The sequence below is a fragment of the Peromyscus eremicus genome, chromosome 5 (genome assembly GCF_949786415.1).
Source record: "Peromyscus eremicus chromosome 5, PerEre_H2_v1, whole genome shotgun sequence".
NCBI lineage: Eukaryota > Metazoa > Chordata > Mammalia > Rodentia > Cricetidae > Peromyscus > Peromyscus eremicus.
The window spans coordinates 56,355,532-56,372,486 of record NC_081420.1 but is presented as its reverse complement, the minus strand read 5'-3'; the positions used below and the strand labels follow the sequence as shown (position 1 = coordinate 56,372,486).

The following is a 16,955-nucleotide window of genomic DNA, read 5'->3' as shown; positions in this document are numbered from 1 at the left end:
AACTAAAACAGAAATGTCTGCTTTTATTAAGAACTAACACATATAGGTCACAATTTATAGATTTGTCTGTATAGTTATTCCTTAAATTGAGGAAGAAAAGTATTAACTTAGTAACCATCTCTCACTCACATTCACCAAGCCTTGCTTATTCCCCCTCCTAATTCCAAATAAAGTGACCTGACAAGTTTATCTTGAAAGTAGTAGGCAGAGCATGATGGCCCAGCTGAGGAACTGCGAGGAAAGTATGGGGAATTCCCTGCACATAGGAGCTTGCAATCTCCGTGAAATAGACCCAGAAATGGCTGCCAAGAAGATGTGAGTCCTAAACTGTGTCATAAAACTCAGACGGTTTCCTAGGAGAAGGCCTCTACCTGTACAAAATCTCATTTGTCTAGCTATTCCCTTCCCAGCCAGCCACTGTTGATAATGGCAAAGTAAGGTTCCTTAGAAGATACACCCACCTCAAGTGTGTGGTTAGACCTCTCGCTGCTGAGCCATAATAGAAGCAATTTAGTTCCATATTGTTAGTTCTTTATGCATTTGAAATATGAGCATGAATTCTGAATTTCCACTTTTGTTGATAAAAAGAAACAGCAAGTGATCCAACAGTCTCCAACCTATTACAAATTATGATTCTAAGCATTATAATCATTAAATATATTATCCTTGCTTTAATGGCAGGTCACAGTTCTCATTATTTCATTATTATTTACTATGTTAATTCTCTCAGTTTGCTGAAGTGTTCATTGCGCTACTTAGTGACTTACCATTTTGTGTTCCTTGTGGGTCTTGAGCATCAGCCTAGGCATTATAGGTATTCTCAGGATTCTCTCATCTTAGATTCCTTCAACACTTTGGGGAAGATTTCATCTGAGCATAAGATGCTATGGACAATGACAACCCACAAGCCCAGGGCTGAGTAAATACGTTCAAATTTGACAGTTTCATGTAAATGACACAGGATGACCTAGACATCGAAAAACTTACTTTGAACTATTAATTTTCTGGCACTTTCTACAGCAGAGGCTGTAGCTTGTATATCTGATCACTGTAGCCATCAGGAACCAGAACATTAAACTTCTCCCCAAAGTTCTTTTGCTCCTTTCAATCTTTGGTACCTTGTCTAAACACAACTCTATGCAAAGCATCCCAGCGCCAGAGTTCTCTGTCCTTCCCACATCGCTGTCGGTCACATTCCTCTGGAATTACAGACTTGAAATGTCAGAATTCTGGTTTAAAAGACTAAAGAGGGCTAGCTGAGCTAGAGAAGTAAACAACGGACCAATCCAATCCTTTAGTCATGCTTCCTGCGGTGATTCCATTCCATCATCCCACCTTCACAAGCCCTTGGGAGGCCAGTGTGTCCACTCAGCACTTGCTGCTTCTGTTTCTCAGGTCCCCACCCTCTCCAGCCAGCTGTGACTGTCATATTGCTTCACTGCATCCCCTGTTCTCTCTCTGCAGACACAAAGGACATGAGTGACTTTGAGAATGAAGGATTCTTTGCCCTGCATCATCGCCGAGGAGCCATCAAACAGGCCAAAGTCCACCACGTGAAGTGCCACGAGTTCACAGCCACCTTTTTCCCTCAGCCCACATTTTGCTCTGTCTGCCATGAATTTGTCTGGTACAATAACTTCGTGTTTTCCTCCCAAGCTTCAAAATCTGTCTTTTGTCACTGCTATGCCCTGGGTACCCCACCGTGAGGGAGCGTGAGGGAGTGTGAGGGAGCGTGAGGGAGTGTGAGGGAGTGTGAGGGGCTGAGTGCTGTAGGATGGTGGTCAGTGGGCTCACCAGCACTGAAAAGGTCTAAACAGCCTGATTCAACACGAGACTTTTATAATGTGGCTCTGGAAGAGGGAGACCCACTCCAGAAAGTCTTCTCTTAGTTAGCTTTCCTTGACTATGACAAAATACCCACGACTATCAATCTTACAGGAGAAAAGGCTTATCTGGGCTCACAGTTCCAAAAAAGGTTCCCTATCCCTTTTATTTTAGGCCTGTGGCAAGGCAAGACGCTGAGGCAGGACAGAGCTGCTTAAGGCACCTTAAAGTATCCAGGAAGCAAGAGAGGAGAGAAAACACCAGGGTTCCAGCATTCCTTCCAAGGGCACACTCCAGTGACCTCACTTCCTTCTACCAGATCCCACCTCCTTACGGTTCAAATATTACCACTGGCTAGTTCCAAAACCTTAGCACATGGCTATGGGTCATTTCAGATCCAAAGCATAAGAGGTCCAATGGAGTTTTGTTTCTGACTAACTGAGAGGCTGCTGGTACGTGAGGAAAGGAACAGATGAGGGTGGATTGTTATTGTAAGCAAAGCTGTGTAATTTGATAGTCAACACCTTCATCATCCCAATAGCCCAGCCGCTGCATTACTGTGCACTGCACCAGATAGCACTATCCCACTGTAACAAATGGCTGAAATGAAGCTCTTGGGTGTCTTAGCCTCACAGATCAGTGTAACCACACAGCAAAAGCTATGGTAGAGTGGGAGTGAAATGATGCCTGTTTCTGCTCTCAGCATCTGTGCCCGCTAAGAGATGTTGGTCCCCTCAGGCTCCTGCAGAACCATTAATGCACAAGTTCCCGCTTCAAGTATCCTCAAGCCAGCAGATTACGGTGAACTTCCATTAAGTGTTTTTCCTCTAATCACCCGGACTCCCTTTGTTTCCTTTGTTTCCTTTGTTTCTAATCAACAAAGCCGCTCAGGAACCCATCTTTATGTCAAGCTTTATGGGTAAAAGATATTCTCAGACTCTCAGAATGCGGAAATGAAATACTTTACAGATGAGTATGCTCATCTGTGTAGAAACCAAGAATGAGCAAGGCAGTGACTCACTCATTAGTTAAGCCAGGCAGTGACTTCTTCAGTGAGGAACATAGAAATTTATTGCCAGGAGCCTGTGATGCATTTTGGTCTGGTGTTGTAAGCAGTTTGTTTGAAAATGAAAAGATGAAAAGAAAATTAATCTCACTCAATTGATTATAAAATTTTAAGTAAAGCAACATAAACTTAAAATACCTTCTTGGCAAGTGGTACACGTGGGTTACTAATCAAAGGGAATTTTCTGTGGTCTTAGGAATATCACAATCAGTTTTACCTATAGATCATTTCTGTTGCTGATGCCAATGTGAACATGCATTTGAATCTCACGTTGCTTTCTTACAGGGGACTGAACAAACAGGGCTACCAGTGCCGACGTAAGTACATAGCATTTCAGTTGTATCCTCAGTGTTCTTTGAATTGGGTTGTTCCTCCAGAAATTATAAATGGCATTTGTTTCTTTTCAGAATGTAATGCAGCGATTCACAAGAAGTGTATCGATAAAGTCATAGCCAAGTGCACAGGATCAGCTATCAATAGTCGAGAAACCATGGTATTGGTGTATTTAGATTCCATTTCTTTACTCTTTTCACTTTTTCCAGCAAATCGGATTGTCAGCCTCACTCTTAACCTCAATAGCTACTAAAACCTCTGGTGAAAATTCAGAAACAGTGAGTTAAATGGATACATGTTTTAGACAATAATAGTTTGTTCTCTGGGTTATCTTTGTTTCTTGCACATTCAAGGGGACATTATCATCAGAGTTTTGTTATTCACCTAAACCTGAAATAGTACTGTTCCATAGATATACAATCAGAGCCATGTATGTTGTTTTAACCTTTCAAGTGGCCACAATAAAGAACCAGACATGGTGTGGTGCCATAAGACTACAGTTCAGGACACTGAGGGAGTGAGACTCCGTCTAGAAATAAGAAGTATAAAGCAGGCTGACAATATGGCCGGCCTAGTGGTAGTATACTTGCCTCGCATGTGAGAGGCCCTTGCTCAGTCCCCAATGCCACAAGAATAAATAATAAAGTTATCCAAAGAGTAAACAAGTAAAATTCATTTGAGTCATATATTTAATTGAGCCAAGTCTATTACTATTTCATTATGTAATCGATATAAAATATTTTACACTATTTTTCCCTAACAAATCTTCAAATCCTACTGTGTAATTTGTACATGCTTCTCAATTCTAGCCCTCTGCCCTACAGGTGATCACTAACCCTGTGTGGTTACTTGGTTTTCATATCCCAAGATCAGATCAAGAGTCTCCAACTGTTGTATCTGAGTCCATTGGGCCGCCTCTCAACATTCAGATGTTTCTAGATCTTGACCTAATGTTCATAATGGTATCATGCAATACCAAATGAGTGTTTCTTTAGCTCCCATTGAAAAAAAAAAACTATCCATATCGCTTCTTCCTGACATGGCCACTTCATCTGTCGATACAGCTGCCTCAGACATCAGCTGTGGGCCTCCTGGTGCTTGGCACATGCTTTGACACTTGTGGATGCCACGTGTGCTCTCCCCTGGGAGAACTTCAGGCTTCTTCAAATACCTTGGGAAGGTGGTAGGCAGTCTATGGTTAAAGGACCCATGCTATACATGTTTTCAATACAATCGCTGTGTGTCATGCATCTAAGAGATTATCAGAAGTTGAGACCTAGAGACACACATGCCACTAGCCTTCTGTCCTTCTTTCAGTTCCACAAGGAGAGGTTCAAGATCGACATGCCACACAGATTCAAAGTCTACAACTACAAGAGCCCAACCTTCTGTGAGCACTGTGGGACACTGCTGTGGGGACTGGCGAGGCAAGGACTCAAGTGTGACGGTGAGTACAGAGGCGTCAGTGTGGGTCTTGTGCTGTGTGTAGCCCCAGTGTTGCCTGTGCGTCATGGAGGGAAGGAGAGGCTCTTGAATGATGACCTCTGTACCCAACTTTATGTGCCCGTGAAGATGAGTGCCACCTCCCTGAGAAATAGACTTCCACTACTATCCTTCCACCCCGCCACATCTCCATCTTCACATCCAAGGAAAGTGCACAACTGGTCAGATTCAAGGTTTAGGCTCCATAGCTTAGGGTGAAAGTCAAGGTTCAACAGGTCAAGGTCAAAGCTCAATAGCTCAGTCAAGGTCAACATCCTGACCCCATTTTTCAATGTTATACTCAGTCCTGGAGTGAAAGGACAGCATTCCTCTTTAACTGGTTCCTCTGCCAAGGACTCTTCACTCTGACCCAAGCTGCTGTCTCTTAGATTCTGGGCCCCCATCTTAATTCTAGCAGACAGAGTTATGTGGAACCCCTGCCCTCCTCCTCAGCACCAGTTAATGAGACTATTTCTGTCGTCCCATCAAGGAGCAAACATGTGTCTATTTGAATAGTAGATGGTTCTAGTGAGAGGAACTCTGGGACATTAGCTGCAGAGTGTATCCTAAACTATGGCTGTGAACTCCAAGTGCCCAGAAGTGACTGTGTCCAGGACGGACCACCCTTCCTCTGGGGTTGTAGCAGAGCTAAGCTATAATTATTTTATTTTTATTGTATTTATATACATCGCTACTATTCCCTGGAAGTGGAGGTGCTCAGGCCTACACTGAAAAGAGAAACTAGGCATTCTTGATCTAAAACTCTTAAGTTTAAAAACTGAAACGCTATAACTAGAGAATCATGAGGGAAAAAATGTCTAACGAAGGCCAACAAAGCACTCTGCCTTGCAGGTGAGAAAGAATGGGAGACCTAGATGATTCACGAGATGGTTTTTTATCACATAAAAAGACCTTTCTGGTAATGAACTATTACATACATCAGCCTTTTATTTTACTTTGCAGGATTACTTATTTTCTCTTCTCTTTTTTTTTTTTTTTTTTTTTTGGTTTTTCGAGACAGGGTTTCTCTGTGTAGCTTTGTGCCTTTCCTGGGACTCACTTGGTAGCCCAGGCTGGCCTCGAACTCACAGAGATCCGCCTGGCTCTGCCTCCCGAGTGCTGGGATTAAAGGCGTGCGCCACCACCGCCCGGCCTTCTCTTCTCTTTTAAGAGCTGGAGATAGCCTCCTAAAATTGGAAGACCATCTCTTTCTGTCTCCCTTTCCTCGCTTTAGTAGTGTCCATGTACCTGGGGGGACTTAAGAATGGCACCTTAGTGGAAACAGGAAGAGTCAGGTTTACTGCTTATTACCCATAGCAGTCACTGGCCATCAGAATTCACCTTAAGAATCTCTTTACGGGTCACAAAGTCCTACTTGTGTCCTTTTCTCCATATGCCTGTTATAAAGAAAACTTTGACATGTAGGATTATGGAAAATACTATTAATTCTTAGGTAACAGTAATATCCAAATATCCTAATTATATAAACAGAAAGGCAAATGACAAAACTCTCACTGCTTGCTACTCCTGTGACCATCTCATAGTCAGGTTTCGTTTCCTGGGAGCCTTGGTGCCTACTTGCTAAGGCAGAAGTTGATCTTGACAGCATGATAGCAAAGCTTAGAACTTCCCTGAAGATTCCTTAGCATTATTTCACACTCGTGTGCTTCGCTTTACTCTTTCTGACATTCCTTCCTTCCCATTCCATCCCCTCCCCCTCCTACTATCTGGATTTCATATAACCCCCTTCCCTCTCTTCTTTTATTCCCTCTCCTTTCCCCCCTTTCCCTCCCTCCCTTCCCCTCCCCACTTCAACTTCTGTTTTTGTTTTTCATATTCCTTAGTAGTCCTGTTTTCTCCACCAGGCTTCGTCCTCACTTCTTGACTCTTATCCCTTCCTCTGGTTATCTTTATCCCTCTCTTTGCCTCACTTTTACCTCCACTCATCAGTCATTTCCTTGCGTGCCCTGCATCCTCAGCCTTTACACTGTCTTCTTTCCTTGCCCACGATAATTCCCATGAAAATAGTCATCAGAAGGGACTATTTGCGCTCCCAGAGGTCAAGTTTCCACCTGATAGGTTAGTAACAAAGACTCGTGGTGTTACAATGGGAATAAAGGTCTTTCTTCCTGACTGAGCATCAGAGTCAAGCTTAGACCTGGCTACAATTTTAAGGAGCAAAGTAAAATAAAAATCCCAATGTACCTAATTCTCAACTGGTGTCTTACTTACATATCTGTACTCCCATCACTTGGGAAGCTGAGACAGGTGAATGTTCAAAGCCAGCCAGGCTACATAGCAAGACTCTGTCTCAACAACGGCAACAAAATAGAAGCCTTAAAACCTACTAAATAAATCCAGTGTAGCTATATCAACAATGCAGAGCTTTTACTGCCACTATTAAAGTTTTAAATATGCCTAAAAGATTTTACTTTAAACAAATTTTTATAGCAAATGAAATTTATTTACATAGATAATGTTTTGTTTATTTTATGATGAACTGTCTAGAAAAAATGTGGACTATTTAAAAGATGAAGGCTGCCACAGTTTCATCTTGATATTTTAAAGTTTAGTTTTATCTTAAATTGTGTGTGTGTGTGTGTGTGTGTGTGTGTGCGCGCGCGCGCATGTGAGTCCAAGTTCATGGATGTCAGAAGAGGGTATTGGATCTCCTGGAGCTGGAGTCACGGAGGTTATGAGCTATATGACTTAGGTGCTGAAAACTAAGCTTGGATCCTTCACAAGAGCAGGAAGTGCTCTTAGTCACTGAGCCACCTTCCAGCCCCACCTAGATGTTTTTATATGTGCTGATGTAAATTATAATGGTGGGAGAGAAGTGGTACTTGCTGAACTGCAGTCCTGTGTGAAACTCTGTGCACATGGCTTGCTAATAAGCAGTGAAGATTAAATTTAGGGTCTTAACTGCCTAATTCTATTAATACAATGCTTAAGTAGTTGGGTAGAAGCAAGTAGTACCTGAGGTTAGAGCTTTCATCTGCTGGAGCTTGGAGTCTTTATACTAGTTTTTCTGTTGATTGTAATGGTGATCCTTCAAAAGGAAATTTTTCTAAAAACTAATAGCATGATGTAATAGTTGTCTTTACATAGACTCATGAGGACACACATCCCCCTACAGACAAAAGGAGGATCCCAAGGTCAGAGGATGATGTTATTAGGACTTGTGAATCAGGGTGTTTGTAGGGTCTAAGAACTAGAAGCCTATGTAGACAGCATCAGAGGCATTCAGAGAGAGAGACAGAGACAGAGACAGAGAGAGACAGAGACAGAGACAGAGAGAGACAGAGACAGACAGAGAGATAGAGACAGAGAGACAGAGACAGAGAGACAGAGACAGAGAGACAGAGACAGAGAAATTGTATATAGTGCTAGAGATCCTCCTCAGAAACCCTTGGGGTTTTTTGTTCAAGCTCGTGCAAGGTCAGCTGTGACCAGGAAACACCATCCTCCCCACTCATGTATTGACCACTTCTTCTTTTTCTGTGGAAAAACTACAAACCACATCTTGGCAGACCTACAAGGACGAAGGTGTGCTCTCTTCTCTGCCACTTTCTGTTAACTAGGCCACAGGTGTAAAGTTAAGACATTACCTCACATGTAAGAAATACCATTTTCTTCATGACCTTGATATTAACCTAAGACAATTCCAATAACTGTAGGGGTCCTCTGCCCTCCCTGTAGTTGCATAATATCTGGAGGTGCATGTGTTTGGGGGCCTGAAAACTGAAGCAAGACCCCCATTCAGCTGTCAGGCTGGTGTTGGCATCCCCATCTAGAACCCCAGTGAGGAAGTTCTGTGGCTTTCTTCTTAAGGCTTTGTGGAAAGTTGTCTGATTTCATCAAATCTGAGGCCTAGTGCCTAGGTCCAGTTCCGCTAGGGCACTGCAGTCCATCAAAGAGCTCCCTTCACTCCTGGGTCCACAATTGTTTGATTCACCCTTCTAAAGTGCCATTCAGTCTCTAAGTTCTGTTCGCAGGAGCCCCAGCCATCCTGGATGTCCCCCACTAGCCAGGGCTCAGACCTAGTCCCTCATTACATGGCCCCATCATCACCAGTCAAGAAGTTTATTAACGATGCCTCTTCCTAAAGTGAGCCCATGGTCTTGGGGCTTCTTTCCTCCTGCCTACTCCTAGCGCTTCATTTACACAAATACCACCTCATCCCTATCCATTTCCCTTCTTCAGGCTGAGGCCTCAGCTTAGGCTTCGTCCTAGAGAAGCTCCACCCAAGGCAGCTGGGAAAGGGAAGACTCAGTCTCTGGACTGGAGTGGAAGGGTCCCCTCTTCTATCCTAGCACTTCCTAATCAATAGAACCATCAGTAGATGCTTCAATAGAACCGATGTCAGCTTGGTGCTTCTCTCCACAGTCCATCTCAGCTGATGCCAAGCACAGACTTTCTTTCCTAGACACGAGACTGTAATGCCCCCTCAAGCAGGTGTCATGTTGTTGCTCCCAGGGTTTCTTTCCCTGTTCCTCACGGACTGCTTTCTTCCTTTCAGCATGTGGCATGAACGTCCACCACCGATGCCAGACAAAGGTCGCCAACCTCTGTGGTATAAACCAGAAGCTAATGGCTGAGGCACTAGCAATGATTGAAAGCACCCAACAGGTGAAGCCTCGAGAGGCGGTTGAGATTCTCCCTGCGTCCCCTCAACAAGGGCCACTCGAGTCCTTTGCTCTCTCACTCTGTCATCCCAACAGGATGTCCAAGGGTGTCCTTCTGAACACTTGCCTTGGTCTTTTCATCTTCCTGCCCATATTGCCACCTTTGAGATGCTTACTGAATTCATGCATCTGTGTGACTAGTTACAATATCATTAAACTCTTCATAGAATGAGCGGGTAGAGAAAAAAGCAATTCCTTAAAATTACTGATGATTTACTGCCAGCTTTATATCTATATTGTAGGGCTATCTAAAAAGCTGGAGGGCAAAGATCTGCTTACTAGAATCATCTCCAGAATTGTCTCAGGACACTGAGTCTAGGTGACTTCTGCCTAGCCATGTACACCTTGTCATAGGTTAAATTCCCATCTCTTAAGAGCCAATTTTCATTGAGGCTTAGCATTACATTCTATATAAGCTACCTTGCCATTGACCCTCTTTCCTACCCTTACTTGTTATGGGATGAGGCTACTTGTATGGAAGATTCCAGCTGGTCCCCTTGAAGTGTGAAAAGGAGCTAAGTGCCTGCTGCTGATGGCATTAAATGCTGTGGATGCTTGCAAGTCCAAGAATCCTGAGAGCACTGAAGGGAAGAAAAGCTTTGACTGTCCTGCACATTTCAAAGTCTTAAATACCTTTTGTCCTCAGGGACAGATGTGCAGTATGCTTTCTGTGGGTGGGAGATGGTGGCAACCTCAGGTGGTTGGGTTGTCTGACCCTGTTTATGATCTAGGCTCGCTCCTTAAGAGATTCGGAACACATCTTCCGAGAAGGACCAGTTGAGATCGGTCTCCCGTGCTCCATCAGAAATGAAGCCAGGCCACCATGCGTACCGACACCTGGGAAAAGAGGTAGCTATCGCTGTGGTTGACTGTCAGTCAATGTCAGTCACCTGTCAGGATCAATTTGACCCTGGATTTGAGTTCTTCGTGTGCCTAGTCTGATAAGCTTCCTTTTTCTCTATTTAAAGATTACAAATCCAATTATTAACTTTGAGGCCCCTACATTTTTTTTAACTGAAAATACATTCATTTCTCAGACAATATATCCTGATTACAGTTTCTCCTACTTCTTTTTTTTTTTTTTTTTTTTTTTTTGGTTTTTCAAAACAGGGTTTCTCTGTGTAGTTTTGGTGCCTGTCCTGGATCTTGCTCTGTAGAACAGGCTGGCCTTGAATTCACAGAGATCTGCCTGGCTCTGCCTCCCGAGTGCTGGAATTAAAGGCGTGTGCCACTGCCGCCCGGCCTACTCTTCTTTTTAAGAGTTCAACCAAAATACACCTAACCAGGAGTTTTTTGTGAGGGGGTTGCTGGCGGGGGGTACTAGAATGTCACTTCCTACCCATGTTAAGTGGTTTTATGACATTAGTCTTCTGTAAAACAAGGTGAGGACAGGGCATCAGAGTTGTTGTTCTGCACCTTCCAGACTCTTCTGTGTGGTTTCAAGACAGGAAGGAAAAAAGGTCCTAAGCCTTAACCTTTGTCATGTGCCTACTGCTTGAAGGTACTTATGGGAAAAGGCAGCTACATGATTCCGGGTACTGAATCATATCAGCAAACATTATAAAATATGTTCTTTGGACTTCAAGAATATTGATGAATCCTAAGGACTGGGGCAATGGCTTAGTTGGTAAGTGCTTGTATTGCAAGCACAAGGATCTGAGTTCAATATCCCAAAGTGACATTTAAAAAAAAAAAAAGCTGCACATGGTGGTCTTCATTTGTAATCCCAGTGGCATGAGGTGGGGATGGAGACAAGTGAATCCCAGAGTCCCACTGCCAGCCAGCCTTGCCCAATTGGTATGTTCCATGCCTATGAAGAACCCAGTCTTAAAAACAAGGTAAATGGTGCCTGAGGAATGGTAGTTGAAGCTGACCTCTGGTTTCCACATGCACACACACACACACACACACACACACACACACACACACACATACACATACCCACATACACACAAAAAAAAATATTAATGGTAATAGCTCTAAGGGAGGGATTCCTAAAAACATTTTTCTGTACTTCTTCTGGCATCATTCAAGGACTAAATTGGCATAAAAATTTTAAAGAGAGATTGAAAATCCATCTTGGAAGGATTTCCAAGCAGTAAAGAAGATCAGTCTCAGTGATCTTAGTGCAGATAGCATCTTGCCTTGAAGACCATGATGCTAATGTGGTTCAGATCTTTAACAATGTCTACAAGATGCCATGTTCTCAGAGCTTACATTGTGGTTCATGGAAAGTGATGTCACTGTGTCTGGGAGCCACACAGACAGTGGGAAACCCCTTTCCCCCAGATTTGTGAAAACTCCTATTTCCCAATGACCTGAAATTATTAAAAGTTCTCCCCTGTCTCTGTCTCTCTCCCTTGCATACATAGCCTTTGACTGAGTCCAGCCTTTCTTAAGTTAGACCATTTTTCAGGCTGTTGGCTAGATACAGAGACACAGTCCATACCCAATTTACAGACAGGTGGAGAGGAGTTAAACTGAGTTAGCCGGAATCCCAGAATAAGACATGGAAGAAAACAGTGGGTAGGGGTCCTAAGTGACTTACCCGTTTACATTTCACAACTGATTTGCCATTTTCAGAGCCCCAGGGAATTTCCTGGGAGTCCCCTATGGATGGGATGGATAAAACGGACCATCCTCCTGAACCGGAAGTGAATGTGCAAAAAGCCGTTCTGCAGCTGAAACTGAAGATTGATGACTTTGTCCTGCACAAAATGCTGGGGAAAGGAAGCTTCGGCAAGGTACGCTCCCGGGGACTTCAGACTACAGCCCCTAGTGGGTGACACTCAATTCCTAGGACCAGATGGTGTGGATGTGTGCCAAGAGGGTACCCCCAATGTGTGGTGGGAGAACAGAGAGTGTCCAGCATTAAATGGGGAGCTGAGTGACTCAATGGTAATAAAAGCCTGTGTTTCCTATGGATCTCTGGCCCCAAAGCCATTTGCTTTAAGTCCATGTACATCGCATGCGACTGAGTTTGATGTCTTTTGAGCACCAAAGAATCAGGGAAGTGGCCATTTCCTGTTCACATTGGTCATTTTATTTTTTTCATTGCCTCTTCCCCATGCCTAGAGTATTGCCCAGAGAGTGACCTCAGTTAACCTCAATTACCCATCTAAAAGGCCCATCTCCAAATAGGTTCATACTCTGAAGTACAAGGGCCAAGATTTCACCGTGACACGTAAGGACGGGAAGGGAGGAAGGCACAGCTCAGGCGCTAACACTGTATGTAGTTCAAGAAAGTCTTGGAAAATGGACCTTGAGGAAAGTCCTCCTTCCCTATCCTTCTTGCCACGCACTGGGCAGGGGTAAGGGAAACAACTTGTCTCTGTCAGTCATAGAGGACAAGTACAGAATGAAGAGAAGAGAAGAAGGAGAGAAAGGAGAGAGATGAGGAGAAAGCAGTTATTCTCAGGGCTGGGGATAGTTGGTGAAGCACTTGAATTGCAAACTGAAGGGGCTGAGTTCAGTTCCCAGAACCCACATAAAAAAGTCACGTTTGTTGGCATGTACTTGTCATCCAAGCACTGAAAACAAACAGATCAGAAGGTCCCTTGGGCTCGCTGGCCAGCCGGCCTAGCCAATTTAGTCTGTCCCAAGGAAACAAGAGACCCTGTCTCAAAAAACAAAAAGTGACGGACACTCCTGAGGAACAGCATGTGAGGCTGGCCTCTAGACTCCACAGACATGCTCCACAGCACACACAAACACTCGTACACTTAAAGAAATTTCAACCGTCAGTGACAACAGAAAATTTCCAAGTTAATGATTGTAAAGGGGAACGTTACAGAATACAGGCTTTTGGGTATCTTAGGCATTGCAGACATGTAATTTATTGCTAGGGTGCCTAACTGTTTTTAAAGTGTTAGATGGAACTCTTAGGAAATTTTTAACCAAGGGCCACTATGCCACAACTGTGGGAATCCAAAGCCAGCTTACAGTAAGCACCTGCTGCTCAGACTTCGGCAGCAACGTCTACCCAGTTTATTTAACAACAAACAAGTTCAAGTGCACCCGAGCCTCCACCATGGCTGAGTAATACTGTGTTCCGGTATGTTTGCGTTTGAACACTAATGCATTTTCTTTTCATAAAACCTCCTCTGCCCTGCAAACGCTAGCTGAGATCCATGAATCCTTTTTAGTTCCTCAATAATACGAACCACAGCAGTTCATTCAGTGTTAATCTGCGTGCAACAGGCAATTTTACAGCCAGTCTTTATAATAATTTAGCAGCAATTAATGTGCAATTATAACCTGATACAAAAAAAACTGAAAGGACGTTATGTAGATGGCAATTGCCTTTTGGCTCTTGCTTTATGGCTGGTTTTAGGCTGGTTTACTAAAAGAAACAATTACCAACAGAGTACTTTTGTTAATGGAATGTTTATCTTTCTTTGTTCCCATGTGGATTTCTACATTTGAACAAAGTTAATAAGCTAAACATACATGGCTTGGCAAGTATCCCTGAGGACATCCTGGGCTCTAGGTACCTTCTTACTCCGTTCAGAATGTAGCGCCATTTTGCACTGAGATGCTGGGCCCTGCACACCGAGAAGGCAGAAACTCAGCTGATCCATTTCTGTTTCTCAGAGTACTAAGAGTTCTCAAGAACTTACATTTCATCATTCTTTTGGCTGCCTGTGAGAAACATGGCTTCTAACCAAAATGGTAGTCTCCTATTGTTTTCAATCTGCTTTTAAGCCAATGCTAACAAATTATTTATTTTCTGGAGATATGAACACTATTTATGAGTCTAAGTTCTCATCCAAGCTGCAAGCACTCTACCAAGTCAGCTATCAGAGGCAACTGTGTATCTCTTCTAAAACAAAACAAATAAACAAACAAAGACCCCCTCCCCCAAGGTTTCATGTGATGCAGGCTGATCTCAAACTCACTGTACAGCAGGACAACCATGAACTCTTGATCTTTCTGCTTCCACCTCTCTAATGCTGAGATTCAAGATTGCAGGCCATGCCTGGATTATGCAGTCCTGAGTATCGAACTCAGGGCTTCCTGCACGCTAAGCAATCATGTTACCAACTGATCTACATTCCCAGCACTGCATGCATAGATTATTTTAACCCTAGACCCTTGTGTTTTCAGCTTGGCACCATTGATTTTGACATTTCCTGAAAGTCAATAAAAGAAACAAATGTTACGAGTTTATGTAACTCTCGGGGCTGGGAAACGGCTCAGTCCTTAAGAATATGTGTTGCTATGGGCTGGCTGGTGGAGGTAGCCCATGCCTTTAATCCCAGCACTCGGGAGACAGCGCCAGGCAGATCTCTGTGAGTTTGAGGCCAGGCTGGTCTACAGAGCAAGATCCAGGACAGGCACCAAAACTGCACAGAGAAACCCTGTCTCAAAAAAAAAAAAAAAAAAAAAAGAAAGAGAGAGAGAGAGAGAGAGAGAGAGAGAGAGAGAGAGAAAGAAAGAAGAAAGAAAGAAAGAAGGAAAGAAAGAAAGAAAGAAAGAAAGAAAGAAAGAAAGAAAGAAAGAAAGAAAGAAAGAAAGAAAGAAAGAAAGAAAGGAAAAGAAAAAAGAATACATGTTGCTCTTACAAAGGACTGGAGTTCAGTTCTTAGCACCTACATCTGGCAGCTCACTGCTGCCTGGAACTCCAGCCCCAGAGTATCTAACACCCTCTTCTGGCCTCCTTGGGAACTTGCAACACATGCCCATACTCACAGACACCACACATTAGCATAAATAAAAAGTAACATCTACATTTTAAAATAATAAAGCAGCTCTTATAACTCTGATTTAGAAAGCACTTTACTTCGTCATGTCTCATTTAGTGGTCACCATAGTCCTGTAAGTCAGTGAATAAGTAAGCCCCCACCCAACCCCCCTGCCACAAACACGCCTTTTAAAGCTCCAGAACCTGAAGCCCAGGGAGGTCAATGGCTTTCCTCACATGCCCATAGCTATGTAAATGCCAAGTCCTCCCAACTGCCAAGAGTCCTCTCCTGCCTCCTTCGCAAGTCTACAGTGGTTTCAATTCTCCATTACGCCATCTGGTGTCAACGTATGAGACAGGAAGTCAAATGGGAAAGTAAGCTCCGGCGTTAGATCGTCCCCTGAGTAATTCCATGAATTTGAGCAAGTTGTACTTGGAACTCAGGGATATTGTTCTTATCTTTATCATTATCATTAATACCTCTCCTGCAGTGTTCAGAACTGCAAATTGTTCTGAGTTCTGTCATGTAGCCCAGGATAGTCTCAAACTCACCATGTAGCCAAAGACAACCTCTAACTTCTGATTTCTCCTCCCTTCTTTCACCTCCCAAATGCTAAGATTGAAGGCAAGCCCACCCTATTGGGTCTATGAAGTGCTAAGGATCAAACCCAGGGCTTCATGCATACTAGGCAAGCACTCTATCTCCTGAGCTACACCCCATTCCCAAGATTTTCATGCATGAAGAATAACCTTCCCAGCTGAGCAGTGGTGGCACACACCTTCAATCCCAGCACTTGGGAGGCAGAGACAGGTGGATCTCTGAGTTCAAGGCCAGGCTGGTTTACAGGGCTAGTTCCAGGACAGTCAAGGCCACAAAAAGAAACCCTGTCTTGAAAAAACAAACAAACAAAAAAAGAATAATCTTCCAAATGCATAAAATCTGAAACTCTTAAGTGATGATCTAGAGACACTATCCAGGACAGAAGCCCAAGGCTTTTCTTCTCTCTTACCCAGTGTAGATCTCTCCTAATCCTGCTTTTGCCTCTTCTTTAGTGTGTAGAACTCCATATTCTAAAACAAAGTGCTGTCTTGCTTCCTTTTAGGTTTTTCTAGCAGAGTTCAAGAGAACCAATCAATTTTTCGCAATAAAAGCCTTAAAGAAGGATGTGGTGTTGATGGATGATGATGTTGAGTGTACCATGGTGGAGAAGAGGGTTCTGTCCTTGGCTTGGGAGCACCCATTTCTAACACACATGTTCTGCACGTTCCAGACCAAGGTATGCTTTCATTACACTCTAGGGGTCCTAATTGGGTTCCTTTTCTCTGGCAGTTAAAGAATTAAAAGGCATGGAAAGTCCGGAGCTCAACAGGTAGCAGCAGAGAAAGCAGGCAGAATCAGCAGGCAGAAGGCTTTTGCTGGGGCCCAGAAAACACAGGCATGCAGCAGACACACAGAGAAAGACCCTTTGCAAAACAGAGAGGGGACTGGGAAGCCAACAAATCCAGACTCTTCTTAAGGCCCGGAGCTTTTTAAGTTTCTGAAGGGTTTTCCTCCCCTGATTTAGGGTTAGTCAGTTTGGTGTATAAAAACTGTGATGTAAACATGTCCTGATCCCTTGAACTGTTGAGTCTGTCCATCAGCAGGGTGTCCTGCCGGCAGGAGAAAAAGTCCACAAGACCTTTGTTTTAAGCTTCCAGGCTTTTGTCTCAGGTCCAGAAGTTGAGGAAGAGGCTAGCCATCTTTGACATTCACCACCTTCAGTACGTAGCCATGACTCCTCTCCCTGCCTACCAGGGAGTCTGTGTGACTCCCCTAGCCCCTCACTTTCTGCTCAGACGCACTTTCTCTCCCTTCGGTTTATCCCAAGTGCTGGCGCTCTGG

At 43.7% G+C, this 16,955-nt stretch overlaps 1 protein-coding gene across 2 annotated transcripts in view; it reads left to right on the top strand.

Moving 5' to 3' along the window:
- The window catches only part of Prkcq (protein kinase C theta), an 80,175-nt gene that overhangs the window by 12,868 nt on the left and 50,352 nt on the right, over positions 1–16,955 (top strand). The window contains exons 4-11 of one of the 2 annotated variants that reach the window (XM_059263507.1): positions 1,465–1,627; positions 3,176–3,207; positions 3,298–3,383; positions 4,541–4,670; positions 9,225–9,334; positions 10,122–10,239; positions 11,974–12,134; positions 16,177–16,350. In XM_059263507.1, coding sequence (XP_059119490.1) covers positions 1,465–1,627; positions 3,176–3,207; positions 3,298–3,383; positions 4,541–4,670; positions 9,225–9,334; positions 10,122–10,239; positions 11,974–12,134; positions 16,177–16,350 — 974 coding nt within the window. Of the gene's footprint in view, positions 1–1,464; positions 1,628–3,175; positions 3,208–3,297; positions 3,384–4,540; positions 4,671–6,403; positions 6,785–9,224; positions 9,335–10,121; positions 10,240–11,973; positions 12,135–16,176; positions 16,351–16,955 lie in introns of those variants that run through there. The other variant, XM_059263506.1, reaches the window with a different exon arrangement.